The sequence below is a fragment of the Mus caroli genome, unplaced genomic scaffold, assembly GCF_978045245.1.
Source record: "Mus caroli unplaced genomic scaffold, Mus_caroli_1 scaffold_3, whole genome shotgun sequence".
NCBI lineage: Eukaryota > Metazoa > Chordata > Mammalia > Rodentia > Muridae > Mus > Mus caroli.
The window spans coordinates 65,664,094-65,685,675 of NW_028227258.1; the positions used below are offsets into that span (position 1 = coordinate 65,664,094).

Genomic DNA, 21,582 nt, shown 5'->3' on the forward strand with positions numbered 1-21,582 from the left:
TGCTCATACCACAGCATAAGTGGGGGTCAAAGGATGACTTGAAGTTGGTTCTCTCTTCTACCATGGGGGTGGGTGTCTCAGGATCTAACGGAGCTGCCAGGTTTGGTAGCAATTACTTTTACCTGCTGAGCCTTCTCACCCGCCCTAATATTTTTATTTTTGAGAATTATTCTATATAGCCAAGGTTGGTCTTAAATGGTCATCCTGCCAACTTCTTGCTCCCATTCTCCAGATTACACTTACAGATGTGTGTGTGTGTATAATATATGCGTATATATATATATACACACACATATATATATCACATATATATATATGATACATACACACACACACACACACACACACACACACACACACACCTGGGGACGGTGAATAGCTTTGAGAGCAATTTGTCTCATTTAAAAACAAAAGTAAGTTTTATTTTTGAAATGGTGATTTTCAGTACTGGCCTTCAAGTTTGTGGGCGGTAGCTAAGCCAAGATGTTGTCAAACTGCTGATCCTTCATCAGGCTGTCCAAAGGACTACCAGCCCTGCTTCATACAAGTGTTTTGAAAACACTGAAAGGACCATCCAGAGACTGCCCCACCTGGGGACCCATCCCATATACAACCACCAAACCCAGACAGTATTGCAAGCAGTCTATGCCAGCAAGACTATGCTGTCAGGACCCTGATATAACTATCACTTATGAGGCTATGCCAGTGCCTGGCAAATACAGAAGTGGATGCTCACAGTCATCTATTGGATGGAACACAGGGACCCTAATGAAGAAGCTAGAGAAAGTACCCAAGGAGCTAAAGGGGTCTGCAACGCTATAGGAGGATTAACAATATGAACTAACCAGTACTCCCCAGAACTATGAGAAGCCCTGGTCTGGTCTTGCAAAGATCATATGCCCTAGTACAGCGAAATGCTAGGGCCAGGCAGCGGGAGTGGGTGGGTTGGGGAGCAGGGTTGGGGGGGGTATAGGGGACTCTCAGGATAGTATTTGAAATGTAAATGAAGAAAATATCTAAGAAAAAAAAAAGAAAAGAAAGGAAGAAAACACAGTTCCTAGGCTGTTGAAGTGACTCAGTGGGTAAAGGCAGTTTCTGCCAAGCAGGATAGACTGAGTTCTATTCCTGGAATCCTCAAGGTGACAGAAGAGAATCAATTCTGCAAACTGTCCCCTGCCCCCCCGACATGTGCACCCTGTCACGTGTACCCACACAGGCAAATGAATAAATAAATGTTAGGGAAGACAATGCAGTTCCAGAGGGAAAATGATGTTTGAGAAGGCTCGTGGAACCTGGTGCTGCCGTTAGTGATTTCAGAGTCCCCCACAATTCAGTAAGAAGAACAGTGAAGTGTAAAAGACTAGAGTCTTCTTTTCAGGATCAAAAATGGTAGAGATCTTGCTCTAGCATTTTCTCATGCAGTCTTCTCACATTTATAAATTTCCAAGAATTTTCTTTTTTTTTTTTTTAAGATTTATTATATATAAGTACACTGTAGCTGTCTTTTAGGCACACCAGAAGAGGGCATCAGATCTCATTATGGATGGTTGTGAGCCACCATGTGGTTGCTGGGATTTGAACTCAGGAACTTTGGAAGAGCAGTCAGTGCTCTTCCCCACTGAGCCATCTCTCCAGACCCTCCAAGAATTTTCAAATTCACTGTCTAGCATTCCATTGCTTTTATAAGAACCTTGTGAGAGAGACAGATACTACTCCCTCCTGTAGTCTCTCCTCCTCCTCTCCCCATGCTCTCCCCTCCTCCTTTTTCTGATCTTTTTTTTTGAAAATTTTTATTAGATGTTTTCTTTATTTACATTTCAAATGTTATCCCCTTTCCTAGTTTCCTCTCTGAAAATCCCCTATCCCCTCCCTCCTCGCCCTGCTCCCCACCATCCCCTCCTGCTTCCCGGACCTGGTATTCCCTTATACTGGGGCATAGAACCTTCACAAGACCAAGGGCCTCTCCTCCCATTGATGACCAACCACATCCTTTGCTACATATGCAGCTGGAGACACAAGTCCCACATGTGTTTCCTTTGCTTGGTGGTTTAAGCGTTGTTTTTTGTTTGCTTGCTTTGCTTCTGGTTTTTCAGGACAGGTTTTCTCTGTGTAACAGCCTTGCCTTTCTTGGAACTAACTTTGTAGACCAGGCTGGCTTTGAACTCCCAGAGATCTGCCTTCCTCTGCCTCCAGAGTGCTAGAATTATAAGCATGTCTCACTATGCCTGTCATTTTTCACAACTTTATAACAATGTTTTCTTCATCACAATAGCTACTGCTCATCACTAACATAGCCTTGTTCATGATAGGGTATAAATGTTATCTAAGAACGACTTGAAAAAAATCATTTGTGACAATAATAGATATTTGAAATGACAGATTTTATTAAGCACTTTGGGGCTATCATGTTACAAACGGTTATTAGAAAACATTAGACAACAGGGTGTAAAAATAGCTATAACCTAGTTAGTACAGTAACTACACATTGATCATGACACACTTGGTTCCTCTGGATATAGCAGGCAAATTAAGTTAGAGTATATTCCATCTTTGTGACTTGTTAGAAAAAGAAGAAATGGTTTAGATTTCTGGGTAAGAGCAATAACTAGCAATCCCGCAGTGATTTTTATTATTTCTTGCCATCCGAATATATCCTTGATCACCAAAGTTAAGGCCCCAACTATAAAAAGAGAAAAAACAGCAAAATTACAAAATAATATAATAAAACTATATTTTATCTCTTTGCTTCCCCTAAAACATTTACAGTTACATATGTTTAATCAATCAATCAATTTATTTATTTATTTTATTTTACCTGTATTGGTGATTTGCCTACATGTATGTCTGTGTCTGATTCCCTGAAACTGGAGTTATAAACAGTTGTGAGTCCCCATGTAGGTGCTGGGAATTGAACCCAGGCACTCTGGAAGAACAGCCAGTGCTCTTATCCACTGAACCATCTCTCTAGCTTTACATATATATATTATACAGGGTCTGACTATGTATCCCTGGCTGGCCTAGAACTTTGTATGTGGACCAGGCTAGGTCACAGAGATCCATCTGCCTCTATTTTCTAAGTGCTGGAATTAAAGGCTTCTTTTTAGCTTTTTGTTTTGGTTTTGAGTGTTTGTTTGTTTTTCATTTTGTTTAGACAAGCTCTTTTTATGTCACCCAGTCTGGCTGCAAGTTCAGCAGCTCTCCAGCCTTGACTTTCCAGGCCTGTGATTACAGGTGTGACCCAGCACACACACTAGTTCCATATTGTTGGACATACTTATATTTAAGGTCAATAATATAAGATCCATCTGTGCTTTCTAGGCATGTCTTCTGCAAGGAAAGAGTATATTATTTGTAACACTCCATCTCTAAATGGTTTTGCACAATAGGGTCAAAGGTAATGAAATTTTTTTTATTAGACAAGAGTTGCATGAAACCCAGGCTAGTCCTAAACTTTTTTTTTGTTTTTTGTTTGTTTTTTTGTGTTGTTGTTATTTTTTGTTTTTCGAGACAGGGTTTCTCTGTGTAGCCCTGGCTGTCCTGGAACTCACTCTGTAGACCAGGCTGGCCTAGAACTCAGAGATCTGCCTACCTCTGCCTCCAGGGTATCAAAGGAATGCACCACCATCATCTGGCTTCTAGAAACATCTGTCAAGAAGTACTTTTGAGCTGGGCGTGGTGGCACACATCTTTAATCCCAGCACTTGGGAGGCAGAGGCAGGCGGATTTCTGAGTTCGAGGCCAGCCTGATCTACAAAGTGAATTGCAGGACAGCCAGGGCAACACAGAGAAGCCCTGCCTCAAAAAACAAACAAACAAACAAACAAACAGAAGTACTTTTGAGTAACTACTATGAAAGTGTTACACAGCAATTAGCTCTGAATCAAATGATAAATAATACAGTTGTGAATTATCCAGATGGTGAATTATCCAGATGAGATAATTCTCCTATTTAAAGCTATGGGAAAGTAGAATATTCTACTTAGTGCAGAAATGAGCTGCCTGGGACTAAACATTTTCCAGCTTGTCATGTTAGCTGGCGTCTGTGTACTCAAGAAGCCATATAACTGGGCACACAGCATCACACGCTTAAAATCCTAACGGCATGGAGCCAGCTGGAAGCAGGAGGGACAGGAGCCTTTGTTCCTCTGTGGCTTAATGAACTTGGGGCCAGCCTGGGCTACATAAGAGCCTGGCCAAAAAAAAAAAAAAAGAGGAAGGAGGGAGGGAGCAAAAAAGATGGGTGTATGGGAAAAAAAAAACCTAAACAAATAAAAAAGAAGTCCAGTGAACAACAAGAGGCAACATGTCACACATGTCCACACCAAGGAGATCACTGCAGTGATGGCTTAAGCGTAAATCAACATTTGACATTTCCTCAGCTGCTTTCCCAGCATACATCACTGCTGTCTGTTAGCTCCTCACAGGGAATCTGAAGGCAGCCATGACTTACAGAGCCTGTGTTTCCAGGAAGCCTTGAGTACTCAGGGTTGGACTGTGACCTGCTCAAAGTTAGCACTGGAATTCTAATCTCAGGACCTCTAAAATGTGACTTTATTTGGAAGTAGGGGCACTGTAGATGCCATTAATTAGATGAATTAATTATTAGATTAATTATTAATTAGATTAAGATGAAGTCATTAGGTCAGCCTTAATCCAGTAGGACTGACGTCAGCACACACGGAGGCCTTGCGAGGATTGAGGGCAAGAGAGAGGGCTGTTTCTACAAGTCAAAGAATGGAAATCACACAGCTGCAAGCCTCAAAAGCTGGGGAGGTGCTCAACTCTTTCTTTCTTCCTTCCTTCCTTCCTTCCTTCCTTCCTTCCTTCCTTCCTTCCTTCCTTCCTTCCTCTCTCCTTCCCTCCCCCCTCTCTCTCTTTCTTTCTTTTCATTGTGGGTGTGTGTTTGTGTGTGTGTGTGTGTGATGTGTCCCAGGTTCAATGTGACCTTGAAATTGCTATGTACCAAAGGCTGATCTTGAACTCCTGACCCTCCTGCCTCCACTGTCCAATGTCAGGATTATAGGCGTGCACCACACTGGTCTCTTTTTATCACCATCAATCTTTTTTTTTTTTTAAAGATTTATTTATTTTTAAGTATGTGAGTACACTGTAGCTGTCTTCAGACACATCAGAAGAGTGCATGGGATCCCATCACAGATGATTGTGAGCCACCATGTGGTTTCTGGGAGTTGAATTCAGGATTTCTGGAAGAGCAGTCAGTGCTCTTAACTTCTGAGCTATCTCTCCAGCCCTTATTATTATATTTTTGAGACAGGGTTTTTCTGTATAACCCTGGCTGTCCTAGAGCTCGCTCTGTAGGCCAGGCTGGCCTCGATCTTACAGAGATCTCCTTGTCTCTGCCTCCATAGTGTTGGAATTATGGATGTTCAACACCACCACCTTGTAAAAACATTTTTTTTAAAGATTTGTTTTTATTTTATATGTATGGGTGTTTTGCCTGCATGTGTGTCTGTACATCATGTATGTGCAGTGCCTATGGCAGCCAGAAAACGGTGTGGGATCCTTCTGAAACTGGCTGTTGGTCAACCAGTAGTTATTTTATTTTATTTTCTTAAACTAAAATATGTTTAATTAGAAATTATCACTCCAGCAGTGGTGGCACATATATTTAATCCTGGGAGGCAGGGGCAGGTGAGTCTCTGAGTTTGAGGCCAGCCTGGTCTACAGAGTTCATACCAGGACAGCCAGGGCTACACGGAGAAACCTTGTCTTAAAACAAAGCAAAACAACAACAACAAAAAAAAGAAAGTATCATATATATACAAGTGCATATAGTACGTGTGTGTGCCACACATTCTGAGGCAAAGGAATAGAAGCAGTAAGTAAGACGTGGCTGTCATGTGAGAGAACTCCAGAACTGGCTTAGAGCTGACAGTCCGGACACTGTGTAGCATCTCCTCTGTTCCTGTCCTACCTGCTAGCCGCTACCAGACCATTCTACTCCTGTGAGTGTCACTTTCTCAGCTCCATGTCTATAAAGAGTTTCTTTCTCATAATCCCCCAAAAGTAGCTAAAGTCACAACATGTTCATTTCTGTCTTCTAGCCTCAAGAACCAGAAGACAAAACTTTCATCATTTTGACACCTCAGTCGTTAAGATTATATACTGTCTTTCCGGAGGACCGGAGTTTGAGTTCCAGCACCCATGTCAGGAGGCTCCCTACCACCTATAATGCAGCTCTAGAGGATCTGACACCTCTGGCCACCTTAGTCCCCTGCACTCTTATGCACATATTTATACACATAGACATAATTAAAAATAAAATAAACCTTTAAAAATATTTTTCAAATGATGTTTGTCTGTGTGTGCCTGTGTAAGTTTATGCACATGAGGGTGCTTGCAGAGGTCTTGCTAGAGCACAAAGGGCTCTTCACTCTCTAGCCTCTTCATCCCCCTTTCTCTCTAAAAGCTGTACTCATTTTGCTTATGAATCATGCAGAGGTCAGTTAAGTGGGTTACTGAGGGGCCACTGTATGCTAGAGTGGTTACACGCCAAGACTTGTTCTACTTAGTCACACCTGTTAGGCAACAACAGAAAAGATTCAAGAGTAAAATGAATGGACCTGGCAAGACGGGCCAGCCAGTGTAGCGGTTTGAAGGAGCCATTCCTATCCCCCATATTCTCTGACATCTGAATAAGTGTGGCCCCCTGTTGATGGCCCTGTTTGGGCAGGCTTGGGAGGCATGGCCTTGCTGGAGGAGCTGTGTCATTGAGGACTGGTTTTGAGAGCTTAAAGATGTGCACCATTTTGAGTTGGCTCCCATTGCTGCTTGCATGCAGTTCAAGATATGAGCTCTCAGCTGTTCCTGCTGCTGTGCCTGCTGCAGGCTGTGCACAGCTCCCTGCTGCACTGGTGATAGACTCTTATCCCTCAGGAACCATAAGCTCCAAATAAGCCCTCTCTTCTACAAGTTGTCTTAGCTATGGTGATTTATCACAGCAACTGAGAAGAAGTAACTCAGACAGTGGGTGAAAGCACTTGCTGGGAAGCCTGGTGGCCTGGGTCCAACCTCCAAAATCCAGATATATACACTCATACCCAATCCATACCTATACCCGCACCCACCCCATACGCACCTCCCACACACCATGCACTTTCACATACACAGATATAAAATATAAAGAGCATCGGTTTTCAGGCTCTCAAGGAATGGTCGAGGCAAGAGCTGTCTGAAATAGAGCCAGAAGACCTAGAAATGAGGCAGACTCCAAGACAGCTTTTGATGGAAATTCTGCTTGACTTGTAACTTAATTATCCCTGGGAAGGTCAGGAGGTTGGTATAGTGCATTGAGCCCTCAATACCATACTATCTGTTGGGTAACAATGTTATGTGATATGATTTACTGATATGAAAAATTCTGGAGGGAACAATATGGTGGAGAGAGAACGGAATTCCTTGGCTATACTGAGTTTGGAGAAAGTAAATTGTCAAAGTGACTAAGACCAGGTAAGTGTGAAGTTGTGGGCCAATGCTACAGGTAGTGGAAGAGATTTGAAGGCTTCCATCTTACAGGTTATGGTAAAATCATGACTAGAAGTCAGAAGTAACCGTTTGGGTCCCTGGGGCAGTAGGGAATACCAACATTCTGAGTCTGGCTATAGGAACAGTGTTCCTACGAGGGGCTGAAAGGGCTGCGGATGTGTGTCAGAGGAAGAGCTTAAGGAGCATGTGCGTGGCCCGGGGCTTCAGCCCTAACACTGGGGTCAAATGAAACTCATCACCATGACTGTTCTACAGAGCAAGCAAGGAATGGTGAGAAAAGCCCAGAGGGAAATGGCAGTGAACATCTGTAATTCCAACCCTTGGGAGACAGAGACAAAGGATGGTTGTAAGTTCAAGGCCAGCCTGGAACATATAGTCAATTCTGAGCCAGCTAGGAGTAATAGCAAGACCCTATCTCAAAACATCAATGATATGAAATAAAATAAAATAATAAGAAAGTTATTATAGAAGACAAATCGTGAAAACAAAGATGAAGATGGGTATCTTAGTCACTGTCCTATTGCTGTGAAGAGACACCATGGTCACAGACACTCTTATAAAGCACTGGCTTACAGCTCCAGTCCATCAGTCCGTTTTCAGCATGACAGGAAGCCCAGCAGTAAGCATAGGGCTGGAGCAATAGCTGAGGGCTACATCCTGGTCTGCAAGTGGCTGGGGGAAGGTCTGGGGAAGGGGACTGGTCTTGGCCTGGCTGTTTGAAAACCTTAAAGCCACCTCTCCTAATCATTTTAATCCTCCTCAATTAGTACCACTCCCTGATGACTAAGCATTCAAATTTATGAGTCTATGAGGGCCATTCTCATACAAACCGCTATAGTGGGGCAGTGAGTAATTTCCCATGGGGCTTTGTAAGAAGCTACAAATGTGCATCCTTGCTGCTATGGTGACCAGCGTCCTAACAGCAAGAGTATATTTGCTGAGGTGTCCTCCCCATCCTGACAATAAAACCAACACTCATGTGCTAATGTATTACCTGTTTTTCACAAGCCAGTAATCTTTGCCATCAAGAGTCCCATAGCCAACCACAAGAACACCATGATTCACATTGCCTGTACAGGAGGGGTCATCGTAGACACCTGAGAATAAAACACAGATGGGAAAGAGGCAAGTGTTTCAGGATAATAAAACATGCTTGGAGATATGACAAGGTGACTTAGACATTGTAATTCTTTGACATTGATACTCTGTCAGTTTCCCTGACAAGTTTGGGACTGATCCATAGATCTCTCAGACATTTATTATTATCTCTTTACCACGTCTTCCAATTCTCTTAACTTATGTACAACTGGTTGCATTTCTTTGTATAAATTCATAAATTGTCCATTCTGAGCTTTTTCTAAATTAAATGCTTCTCAGTGCGTATTGTAGCTTTCTGCTGTATATAATACAGAGTTCTGCATTTAGTGTGCACTGGGGGACTGTGTTACTGAGCTTCGTATGATGGCGTGCATGTGTGGTTTTAAGTGTTAATCTTAAAGAACTATTAAGTGCCCTCCCTTATGTCCTCACAGGCCAGGGTCTCACATAACCCACTTAGGATGTCCCCCAAACTTGATATGTTGCCAAAGATGACCCTGAGCTTCTGATCCTCCTGCCTCCACGTCCTAAGAGTTGAGATGACATGTTTAGTACTACCATGCTCAATATCTGTGTGCTGGGAATTGAACCCAGGTTTCCTGTCTGGGGGGCAAACATTTTACTAGCCAAGCCACACCTCCATTCCTGTAATTATATATATGTATATATATATATCCAAATAGTGCTCCTTGTTGTATATGTGCCATCTTTTCTTTATCCACTCAGAAGTTGATGGTCACTTAGGTTGTGGAAAATTATTCTGCAGTGAATTTGAGAGATGTCTTTTCAGTACATTGATTTAATTTCTTTGGAATATATTCCTGGTAGTGGAGTTTCTGGGTCAAATGGTAGTTCTATCTTTTACTTTTTGGGGGGAATTTCTATACCATTTCCCTTAAAAGCTGTACTAGTTGATAGTCTTACAATCAGCGTGAAAAGGTTCCCGTGTCACCAGCATTGAGTTATCTTCTACCTTTATGATCGTTTGAGACATGGTCTTGCTATGTAGCCCTGGCTGGTCGGGAATTCACTCACTATATACTCAAAGTCCTGGTGAGCTTCAGGTTGACTCGACACAGCTAGATTATTGAGAAGATACCTCCATCAGACTGGCCTTCGGGGCATTTTCTTGATTAATGATTGATGTGGCATAGATGGTGGTGGTGGGGTAGGATGGGGAATAAGAAAGCAAATGTAGCAAGCTGGTAAACAACATTGTTCCATGGTCTCAGCCTCAGTTCCTGATTGGCTTCCCTTGATGATGGACTATAAACTGCCCAACAAATAAACATTCCTTCCCAAGTTGTTTTTGGTCTGTGTTTTAACCTAATAAGGACAGCCAGGCTGGCTCCAAACTTGAGGTATAATCCTCCTGCCTCTACCTCCCAAGTCCTAGAATTACAAACAGGTGCCAACACGACTGGTTGCACTGCCATCTTCTCTTCAAGATTTATTTATTTATTTTATGTATATGAGTACACTGTCACTGTCTTCAGACAAACCAGAAGAGGGCTGTGAGTTCAGTCCAGTTCAGTTCAGATGGTTATGAGCCACCATGTGGTTGCTGGGAATTGAACACAGGACCTCTGGAAGAGCAGTCAGTGCTCTTAACTGTTGAGCTACACTCTGAACATACCCTGGCTGTGTTCTTTATGCAGGGAGTCACCATTCTGTGTTGCTGGTCTGTTTTAATGCTGACGCATGCTGTTGGGTTGCTGTCGCTCAGGAATGCACTCTCAGGTTAGACATTGTGATGCCTCTTTTCCTCATTTTGTTCAAACGGCTTTGGCTGTTGAGGGTTTCCATGGTTTTGTGCACTCTTTAGGATTAGTCTGCCGAGTTTTATGAAGAATCTTACCGACATTTGACTCTTCACTCTAAACAGAGGATAAAGCTAAGGCTTTCACCTCTGTGCACATATCACTTCGTGTCTCTCTAAGCACTGTTCTGCTCTCTGGGTAAATTTATTATTAGTTCTCCCCACAGTTGGAAGTGGAATTGCTTTCTTGATTTTTAGTTTGTATAATGCACTCTTCCTGGATTAAAATCAAACAAACATATCTGACTCTTTTTTCTTGTTTGTTTTGTTTTGGCTTTTTGATAGAGTAGCCTAGGCAGGCATCAACTTTCTCATCTCTTCTCTCCACCCCTACCTCTGCCTCCAGAATGCTAGGATTATAGACAGGACTATCGTACATAATGCTATGTGGATTTTGTAGCTGGTAACATGGTTTTCAATCTCATGGATTTAACCCTTGTCCCACCATTTTGGCTGAGTAACTTAGGCAAGTTAACTTTTTTTTTTCCCCTTTAATTTTGGTTTTAGATTTATCTTTATTATTTTATGTGAGGTAGTGTTTTGCCTGGATGTGCATCATAAGCCTGCCTGGTGCCTGAGGAGGTGGTGAGCCTCCATGTGGGAGCTGGGACTCAAACCTGGAACCTTTTCAACCACAAATGTTCTTAGCCACTGAGTCAGCTCTCCAGACCCAAGGCAGATTAACTTTTGCATGGAGGATTTGTGTGTAACTTAGTTACTGTGTGGATGAAAAGAGCTGGATATACAAGGAGCTTAATGTAGTCATGCTAATCAGTCTTGACCAGTGGAATTCACCAGTTAGAACACGGTTCCAGATGCTCAGCCTACATTAAGGGTAGCAAATAAGAGGCCGATGCCTCATCTTTACCGCTTTTGTAGAAGAAGAAGGAGGAATGGCTGGCGTCGATGCCCACAGAGACAGGCCCTTTAGTGGCCACTGCTTCTTTCAGGGCATCCTCATCGCCAAAGGGGAGCTGAATGTACCTTGAACACGTAGCAGCTCGATTTTTTGAGTTATAGTGACACTTTTCATCCTACAAAAAAATCCAACCATAAAGTCTACTTCAACTTCCTGGATTTCAAATATGATATCCCCATCCCTGTCCCTTCACCCCCAGGCCCCACCACTTCACCCCTTTCAACTGACTATGACTATGATGCCCCCTCCGCCCCCTGTCCTCTGTCGTGCCCCCCCTCCCCCGTTCTCTGTCCCTCTGTCCCTCTGTCCCAACCTGTCTTTCTTCTTTTGTTCTGGGTTTTACTGTTTGTAAACACTGACTCAAGCTGGACAAGGTGGCCTGGGTTTATAAGCCAAGCCCTGGGCCATCTGCAGCTGTGAGACAGCACCCAAGAGACAGCATGGGGAAGGCAGAGGCAGGTGAATCTCTGAGAGTTCAAGGTCAGTCTGATCTACAGAATGGTTCCAGGCCACCCACAGTTATACAGTGTGACTGTGTCTCAAAAGCAAAAGATAAAACAAACAAACCCGGAAGTTACAGATGGATATTTCTAACTGTGTTTCCTCCTACAAATCATAGCAGAAAAAGAAGCTGAAAGAAATAAACCAAAGCAAAACTGCTTAAGGTAGGTTGTTGTTGGGTGATAATTACTTAAAGTGTGAGTTTATTGCATTTACTCACATGAGTGTGGAGGTCAGAGGATGACTTACAGGACTTGGTACTCTCTCTGGGATGGGTGATTAAACTCAGGTCATCAAGCTTGACCACAAGTGCCCTTACCTACTGAGCCATCTTGTCAGCCCTTGTGTGATTTTTTTTTTTTTTTTTGCTTATGTTACTTAACAAAATTTGTTTAAAAAGAAAATAAGAAATCGGGTGGTAAAGGGGATAGCATTATTGAGCCTTTTAAGTGGGAGAATGAGCTAGTCAGTCACCTGGAAATATCACTGGGCATTGAGGTTTACGGTCTGAAAAGGTTTCTTTAAGCCTGTATTTAAAAATGAACGGCACGTGCTTGTTTGAAAATATTTTCTGTGTAGGGAGTGGTGACAAAACCCTATATAATTCAACATTTGGAAGGTAAGGCAGGAAGAACAGGACTTCAGAACCTCCTCAGCTACGTAGTGAGTTCGAGACCAGCCCAAGACTCTGTAACAAACAACAACAACCCTAAACCCCACGGGAAGATTAAGAGGGTCACTGTATTTCAAAGAGAATTCTTGACATGGAGGAGCAGCTGATGGGGCTCTAGAAGGGGTCAGTGCTTTGGTGGTGCCAGTGTAGCAGTGGGGAGGAACGAGGTCACAGGGGATAAACGTGACTCACCGTAGCTTTGTAGGGATAGGAAGTGTCTGCCTCTATGCCCCCATTATCAATGATGTACTGGAAAGCTTCGGTCATGTAGCCGCCCCCACAGCCTTTATTCCCGTATTTTTCTTCATTTGAGCAGTCCACCAGGTTCTGAGCACTGAGGGATACCAGCTTCCCCGTTTTCAGCTTCAGCTGCCCTTCAAGGGCCCCCACGGCACTGAAAGCCCAGCAGGCACCACAAGAACCCTAAAACAGAGAAGAATCTGTCCAGGATCAGAATGGCTTCCGCAGGGCAGAAGACAGCTCCAGCTCTGCCAGGAAGAGCTGCCTGCCCCACTGAGGGCTCCTTCTCTCTCAGACCATTGGAAGGCAGACATTTCTCCAGGCGAGGATGTGCCCTGGTGGGGATGGTGCACACTGAACATATACAAAGTCCCAACCACCTTCCCCTAAAGGGAAGATGCCAGAAGCAGCTTAGGGCCTCAAACAGCCAAGAGGTGTCTACTTAACATACCAAAGCGGGCCTGGCCACAAGGTTCTCCCAGCATCCCTCAGTCCCTATTCATTACAGGATATGGCTCACATACCCTGCCCCTACCCTAAACTTCCCCCAGCCCAGGCACTGGGCTGCCCTTCCCCAGTTGCCCTTCCTCTCTATATAATCCATTCATTTTGGTTACCTGTCCTTCACTCTCCTTTTCTCTCTCCTCTCCCCTCTCCTCACATGGGACCCCCTGAGCCATCTTGCCAGCCCTGGAAAGTGATTTTTGAGAGACAGAATAACTCAGGGCCAATTGAGCCAGACAGGAGGGACAGAATGGGGCACTTTCCTAGGCTGTGTTCTAAGGGCACATTGCACCTCATGTCAAAGAAAGGCACCTGTGCAAACAGATTGCAAAGAGCACAGCCGGGACACACTGTGAATGGTTTGCTGTTCAGAGTCAATGCTATGTGTACCAGGTGACACTGCATGAGGACCGCAAGGCTCAGTGGCCTGGAAAAGAGGCAAACCAGCTACCTGAGAGGTAACGAGGAGTGATGCTTAGGAGGCCTATCCCCCAAGTCTCACAGACAAGACTCATCACATGACCAGAGGCTTGTCAGTGTTTGATGTCTTTCATTTCCACTCCTTAGGAAGCCTGCTGCCTAGAGATGAGATGTAAGGCAGATTTCTAGAATGTTCATCCACTGCCTTCTCCAGCCATCACCTCTCAGAATACAATGCAGCTTAAATTAAGATTCCGTTCCTGTGGCTGGAGAGATGGATCAGAGTACTTGCTGTTCTTGCAGAGGACCAAGTTTTTATGCCCAGTATCCACTCGGTGGCTCACAACCTTCTGTAACTTCAGTTCTAAGATTCTGATGCCCTCTTCTGACCTCTGCAGGCATTGCATGCATGTGGTATAAGCTAGCAAACACACACACACACACACACACACACACACACACACACACACACACACGCACGCACATGCACTCGCGCGCGCGTACATACATTCACACAGCCAAAACACATGGATGCATAAAATAAATCTAAAAGTTTTAAAAAGATTTAATTCCTGTCTCTGCTCACTGACACTTGTGACAAGCACCCACAAACTCCAGTGTTATTATCTCAAAATGATGCCAGATGCAAAAAAGCTTTAGCCATAGGGTAACCATTTTTTCAGACATTATTATCATAGAATCTTTAAAAAGAAAGCTTTGTTTTATTATTATGTATTTATGTATCTGTATGTGTGCATGCATGTGCAGGCCAAAAGAGGGCGTTGGATTCCCTGAAGCTGGCATTACAGGCAGTTGTGGGTTCTTTGTTATGGGTGCTGGGAACCAAACTTAGGTTTTCTGGAGGAAGAACAGCGAGTGCTCTCAGTCAGCATGGCTGCAGCTCATGCCGTTAACCCCAACACCTGGGAGTCAGAGGTAGACAGATCTGGCCAGTCTGGTCTACAGAGTAAATTCCAGGCTACACAGAGAAACCCTGTCTTGAAAGAGAGAGAACAGGGGAGGAGAGAGAGAGAGAGAGAGAGAGAGAGAGAGAGAGAGAGAGAGAGAGAGAGAGAGAGAGAGGGAGAGAGAGAGAGAATTTTGCAGGCTAAGTATACAAATCACATATTTGACGAGAAGCTAAGATCCAAAATATGGAGGGAACTTAGTTTGGTTACATTGTGAATTTGAGGCCAGCCTGGGCTATGTATATAAGCCTAAATGAATCATAAGTAAAACTAAACAAAGACAAATAACAACAACCCCCTTAGGATGTAGTTGGCAGATGAGAATAACCAAACAGGCAGGAAGTCACAGCAAGACAGTGAGACTCACTTCCAGAGTGTGCAGTGAGACAGGGAGAGAGCGCTCAGCCAGCATGCAGAGGCTGGGCCGGTGACACTCACCTGGTATTTCACGTCAGTGACGCAGCCCTTCTCTCTCCAGTCCACAGTGTCAGGCAATGTCCTGTTAGAGTGTGACCTGAAAGTGACAGTCTTCGGAGACTGGCGGGGAATTCTCAGAGCACCCATCTGACACAAGATTTCTTCATTGGTCTAAAAAGCAAGTAAACAGCACATCTCACTTAGAGCCTTTCATTTTACATCCCTCCCTCCCTCCTTCCTCCCCTCCCTCCCTCCCTTCCTTCCTTCCTCTTTTTCTCCTTCCCTCCCTTCCTCCCTTTCTTGTGCATGTGTTTGTGACAGCCAGTGTACCATGGCTCCCATGTGGAAGTCAGGGAACACCTTGCTGGAATCAGTTCGCTCCTTCTATCATCTGGGTCACAGGGATTGAACTCAGGTTGTCAGGCTTGACAGCAAGTGCCTTTACATGGTGAGCTATATTGCTGGTTAGCCCCATCTATTTCTCTCTCTCTCTCTCTCTCTCTCTCTCTCTCTCTCTCTCTCTCTCTCTCTCTCAATCCCTCCCTAAGAATTATAAATGTGAATATATTTTAAAACTGAGAAAAATGAGTGGTAGTTGTACCCACTTGACTGGGAGGTGACCTGTCTGTGGGAGCTGACTGAGGTGACTGTGGGAGCTGACTGAGGTGACTGTGGGAGCTGTCTGAGGTGACTGGGTGTTGACTGAGGTGACTGTGGGGGCTATCTGAGGTGACTGGGTGTTGACTGAGGTGACTGTGGGAGCTGTCTGAGGTGACTGGGTGTTGACTGAGGTGACTGGGTGCTGACTGAGGTGACTCTGGGAGCTGTCTGAGGTGACTGGGTGCTGTCTGAGGTGACTGTGGGTGCTGACTGAGGTGAGCTCAGTATGTCTCTTTAATCTTGAACTTTTCATTGGCAACATAGTTTAAACAGAGGGAAGAAGAAATAGAAACATGGTAAAAACTAGAAGTTACAGAGTTGATTGAAAGAAAGGCATAATCTCACAAAGCAATGTTTTGTTTTGTTTTTTGTTTTTGTATTTTGGTTTTTTTGAGACAGGGTTTCTCTGTGTAGCCCTGGCTGTCCTGGAACTCACTCTGTAGACCAGGCTAGCCTCGAACTCAGAAATTCGCCTGCCTCTGCCTCCCGAGTGCTGGGATTAAAAGCTTGCGCCACCAACTGTGTTTTTGTTTGTTTGTTTGTTTTTTGAGACCGGGTTTCTCTGTACAAAGCAATGTGTAAAGCAAGAGGAGCTGCTTTCCCTCAGAACTACACAGGGCACTGTGACATTTAAGTAGAAGTTGGTTTCCAAGGATGTTCCCTTTCCAAACCCACTAGAATTGGTTTTTCCTTATAATTTTTATTTTTTGCCTCTGTGTATGTGTGTGTGTGTGTTTGCAGTGTAAACCTGGGTATATGGACCCTCCTATGTCAGTTTGAACTACACTGGGCTGCCAGCAAGCTGCCAGGATATCCCTGTCTCTACAGCCCTACTCAGCAAGCCTTAGCCAGTTCCCCATGCCTGGATTTTGTCTTTATTTCTAAAGTAATGTGATTCTTTCTTTCTTTTTTATTATTAGATATTTTCTTTATTTACATTTCAAATGTTATCCTCTTTTCCCCTATCCCCTCCCCCTCCCCCTGCTCACCAACCCACCCCCTTCCTGTTTCCTAGCCCTGGCATTCCCCTATACTGGGTCATGAAACCTTCACAGAACCAAGGGCCTTTCCTACCACTGATGACTGACTAGGCCATCCTCTACTACATATGCAGCTAGAGTCATGAGTCCCACCATGTGTTTTCTTTGATTGGTGGTTTAGTCCCAGGGAGTTCTGGGGGTACTGGTTGAAGGAATGACCATCCAGAGACTGCCCAGCCTGGGGATCCATCCCATAAACAACCACCAAAACCAGACACTATTGTGGGTGCCAACAAGAGCTTGCTGACAGGAGCCTGATATAGCTCTCTCCTGAGAGGCTCTGCCGGTGCCTGACAAATTACAGAAGTGGATATTCACAGCTATCCATTGGGTGAAGCACAGGGTCCCCAATGAAGGAGCTAGAGAAAGTACTCAAGGAGCTGAAGGGGTTTGCAGCCCCCTAGGAGGAACAACAATATGAACTAACCAGTTATGTGATTCTTAATTGGCTGCATTATACATTTTTGGTTGTGTAGACCAGAACCCAAAAACCACTGAGGAGGGCGGAGATGCAACTGGCAGAGAGCATTCAGTATGCAGAGGCCTTTCTGGGAACACACACAAAAGAAGAGTCCATGGCATCAAGTTCCCACTTGCTCCTAGTAAGAAAGGAGGCGGGCCTTATCCTCATCCCAATGCACACTTAGGCAAATATAGTTACTTACCATAAAGACTTAAAAAGTGCTTTCTAAAACTTATTGAGAACAATACTATTTTATAAGTTTAATCTCCAGAAAAGAGGGGATTTGGTAAGTGGGATATGATGGGCAGACCTGTGATCCCCAGCATTCTGGAGGTGGAGGTAGGAGAAAAAGGTCATTCTCAGTTACATGGACCGTTCCTGCCAGGGTGTATGAGACAGTGTCAGACAGGAAAGAGGGGGGAGGGGAGAAGGGGGAGAGGGGGGAGGGGGAGGAAGGGGGAGGGGAGAGGGGAGAGGGGATGGTTTTGGTTTTGGTTTTATGTTTTTTAAGAAATTGGCCAAAGTAGGACTAAATAAGAATTTCTTGGGCTAGAGAGATGGCTCAGTGGTTAAGAGCACTGACTATTCTTCCAAAGGCCCTGAGTTCAAATCCCAGCAACTATATGGTGGCTCAAAACCATCCATAATGAGATCTGATTCCCTCTTCTGGTGTGTCTGAAGACAGCTACGGTGTACTTACATATAATAAATAGATATATCTTAAAAAATATATTTTCTCACTATCTTTACTTATTTAACATGTGGGCATGCTCATACCACTGCACACATGGTGGTCAAAGAATACCTTGTGGAAATCCCTTCTTCTTGCATCACATGAGGCTAAGGGGGGCAGATTCAGGCCGCAGACTGATCCACATCTTCCCTTTCTTTTCTTTTCCTTTTAAAAATATTTATTTTTGTATATCGGTGTTTTGTCTGCACTTATAGCTGCATACCACCAAAGGATTCAATGGGATTATAGTTATAGGCAGTTGTGAGCTGCTATGTGGCTGCTGGGAACAGAACTCAGGACCTCTGTAAGAGCAGCCAGAGCTATAAGCCATCTTCCCAGGCTCCTTTCTTTCTCTAACCAAGGAATTTGCCTACTGATCCTTAGGCCCTGACGTCCATTGCTTTTTAGCTTTGTGGGCACGTGAGCACACTTACCTGTTTAAGGTGGAGGTGGTGCTAAGGATCAAGCCTAGGGCTCTGCATCATGGGAGATGTATACTATGCCCCTGCCCCATGTTCCAGCCCTGGCTGCACAGTTTCCTTTAGTTTTGTGGTTGACATCCCAATGTACCTTCAAATTACTTTTTTTTTTTTTTTTTTGGTTTTTCGAGACAGGGTTTCTCTGTGTAGCCCTGGCTGTCCTGGAACTCACTTTGTAGACCAGGCTGGCCTCGAACTCAGAAATCCGCCTGCCTCTGCCTCCCGAGTGCTGGGATTAAAGGCCTGCGCCACCACGACCGGCTTCAAATTACTTTTGATGAAACAAAAATTATACTTGCCTGTGGGGCAGTGGACTGTGCCACCAGACAGAAAACCTGGTAAGACCGAGCTGATTCAGGAACCCTGGCAAATCTCATAATTGAGAATGGTAGGCGTTTAAATCTACTCCTGACCATGACACCCATTGTGAGTACTGTGACAATCAGTCATGTAGGGACAACACCATAAGTCATTCTACATGCAAATGAGGCATCCCTGACATCTCAGACAAAGCCAATAGAAAGTATTTGCCTTTCAACCCACCTCAAAATGTTTATAAGGTCCTATCTATAAGGAGTAAAGCACATGAACCATTTTCACCAAAGATCGCCTGAGAGCGCCTGTGGGATCAGGCGGTAACACTCCAGGGAAGAGCATTTTCTCCTGAGGCTTCCCCCTGGACCTCGACCTGGCCCAACCAGTTGGATGCTTGAGCCTACCACAGCCACTTCCTGCTCCATTGCCCCGACCTTGGCCACTATCCACCTTCCAACACCAACTCCAGGACAGTAGTGACTGTGGACGAGGTCCAGCAATCTGCCTTGCTCTGGATTCCCCTTGGAGAGCGGCATCTCTTTGTCCACTCTGGCTGGACCAGAGCTCCACAGAGCCCAGAGGATAGTGCCCTACGTATGCAGCCTGGCACTTACCCACACTTGAAATAAGGATTGCTTGTGGTTTACCTACCATGTCTCCCATATCGTTCATGCCCACGTGGTAGGTATGCATTCCCATAGAATATTCCAGATTGTGAATCATTATAAACTTCAGATTCTTTTCCCAGATGAGACGCCGTACTTCTTCTTCATTCTGAAACAGAAGGAAAAGGAATGCAAGTGAACTTATTGTTCTTAATACCTGCCCCCCTCATATGTGTATGTGTGAGCATGTGAGCACAGAGGCTAGAAGAGGGCATCAGACCCCACGGAGCTAGGGAGAGTGGTTTGTGAGCCACCCAAAGAGTCTTTTGGAAGAGCGGAAGGTGCTATTAACTGCTGAACATCTCTAGTGCCCCAAATAGCATCCTACTGACTGTGGATCTGTCTAAAAACATATAGGCAAATGAATACATGCAAAACAACTGCTAAAATCACATTTTAATTCAAATTCTTGTTTTTAATTTTAGATACTTATTAAATATATGATATCCACAGTGAATTTCCTTCTTTTTTTTTCCTTTTTTCTTTTTTCTTTTGTTTTCTTTGTTGTAAATTTGATTCTTAGATCTCCAAATGTTAGATGCTTGTGTTTGAAGCATGCCCTTATAGGCAATAAGCTGTACTCTTTTCCTAGACTTCTCTCTCTCTCTCTCTCTCTCTCCTTCTTTCTTTCAAAGACATAGTCTTGTTATGTAGCCTTGGCTATCCTAATAACTCACACTGTAGCTCAGGCTGGCTTCAAACTCCTAGTAATCCCCCTGACTCAGCTCCTGCATACTCCTCACACCTTACTGTATAGATATCCATAAGATTCTTTCTCATTCCTGAAAATCAACTCAGCTAACTATACATTTCTGCTTCTCTGGCTGTTTGAGGTTGTTGTTGTTGTTGTTGTTTTAAATTTTCCTCTGATACTCATTTGTCCTCTTTTAGGGCATCTATTTCTAAGATGAAACACTATGACCAAAACAACCTGGGAAGGAAAGGGTTTATTTGATTTGAGCTTTCAGAGCACTGTCCATCACTGAAGGGAAAGTCAGGACAGGAACTCAAACAGGGCAGGAACCTGGAGGCAGGAGCTGGTGCAGAGGCCATGGAGGGATGTTGCTTACTTGCTTGCTCCTCGTGACTTGTTCTTATAGAGCCCAGAACTACAGTCCAGGGATGGCACCACCCACAGTGCACTAGCCCCTTCCTCCCAATCAATCACTAATTAAGAAAATGCACTATGTGCTTGACTGCAGTCTAATCTTATGGAGGCATTTTCTCAGCTGAGGCTCCCATCTCTCCAATGACTGTAGTTTGTGTCAACTTGACAGAAGACTAACCAGCACACCATTACTGCAAATCAGAATTTTAACTATAACACTTCAGACTTTTATTTTGATTTTGAGACAGATTCTCACATAGTTCGGGCTGCCCTTGAAGTTACGCTCCTTCCACTTCCCCCACCTGAGTGCTGATATGACAGACTGCACCTCGAAAGCCTCCTCCTCCTGCTGCTGCTGCCACTGCTGCTGCCACTGCTGCTGATCCCTTGTCTTGCCCCGGTTGTCCAGGTGGCCTCAGACTTGCTGTGTAGCTCAAGCTGGCAACTGTCTGTACCCTCTTATGCCTCCTACTGTGTGCTGGGATTATATGGCTATTTTACTGCACCAGGATCTGGTACCTCTGTTCTTAACTGTGCTCACGAGCTTTTGTAGATTTTTCTTTTTCTTTTTTTCTTAAAAGTCTTGCGGCTTCCTCATGTGTGTCTGGATATGGGTTTTTACATGTTTTTCCTTCAGTTTGATTTGATGACGAGGGAAGAGTTCTACAACTGAAAATTCCCAGCAGCATCTTTTGGTGTGTTAATTCTTCACCATTCCGTCTAACTTTATCCTTCACATGCTCTGGGCCACTTGGACTCCCAAGTCTCCAGCTTTTGTTTGCATAGAGTCTTCTCCATTTTATTTCTGTACGATGACTTCCGAGTGGATGTCTCGGTGCTATTTTCAAGATTGTTTGATTTAGGGCTGGAGGGTGGCTCAGTGGTTAAGAATGTCCCCAACTCTTACAGAGGGCTCCTAGTACCCACACGGTAGCTCACAACTGTTTGTGACTCTAGTCCCCAGGGATCCAGTGTCTCTTCTGACCTTCACAGGCTCCTGCATGCGAATGATGCAACACATTCAGGCACACAAACATACTTACAAACTTTTAAA

The 21,582-nt window shown here is 44.3% G+C and overlaps 1 protein-coding gene across 1 annotated transcript in view; it reads right to left on the reverse strand.

Moving 5' to 3' along the window:
- Positions 1-2,362: 2,362 nt before the first annotated feature.
- Ctss (cathepsin S) overlaps positions 2,363-21,582 on the reverse strand; it is a 29,398-nt gene continuing 10,178 nt past the window's right edge. The window contains exons 3-8 of the mRNA XM_021157901.2: positions 19,407-19,529; positions 15,087-15,236; positions 12,709-12,939; positions 11,292-11,457; positions 8,501-8,603; positions 2,363-2,680 (exon numbers count right to left, since the gene is read on the reverse strand). Of these exons, the coding sequence (XP_021013560.1) occupies positions 2,581-2,680; positions 8,501-8,603; positions 11,292-11,457; positions 12,709-12,939; positions 15,087-15,236; positions 19,407-19,529 (873 nt within the window). The 3' untranslated portion in view covers positions 2,363-2,580. The remainder of the gene's footprint in view (positions 2,681-8,500; positions 8,604-11,291; positions 11,458-12,708; positions 12,940-15,086; positions 15,237-19,406; positions 19,530-21,582) is intronic.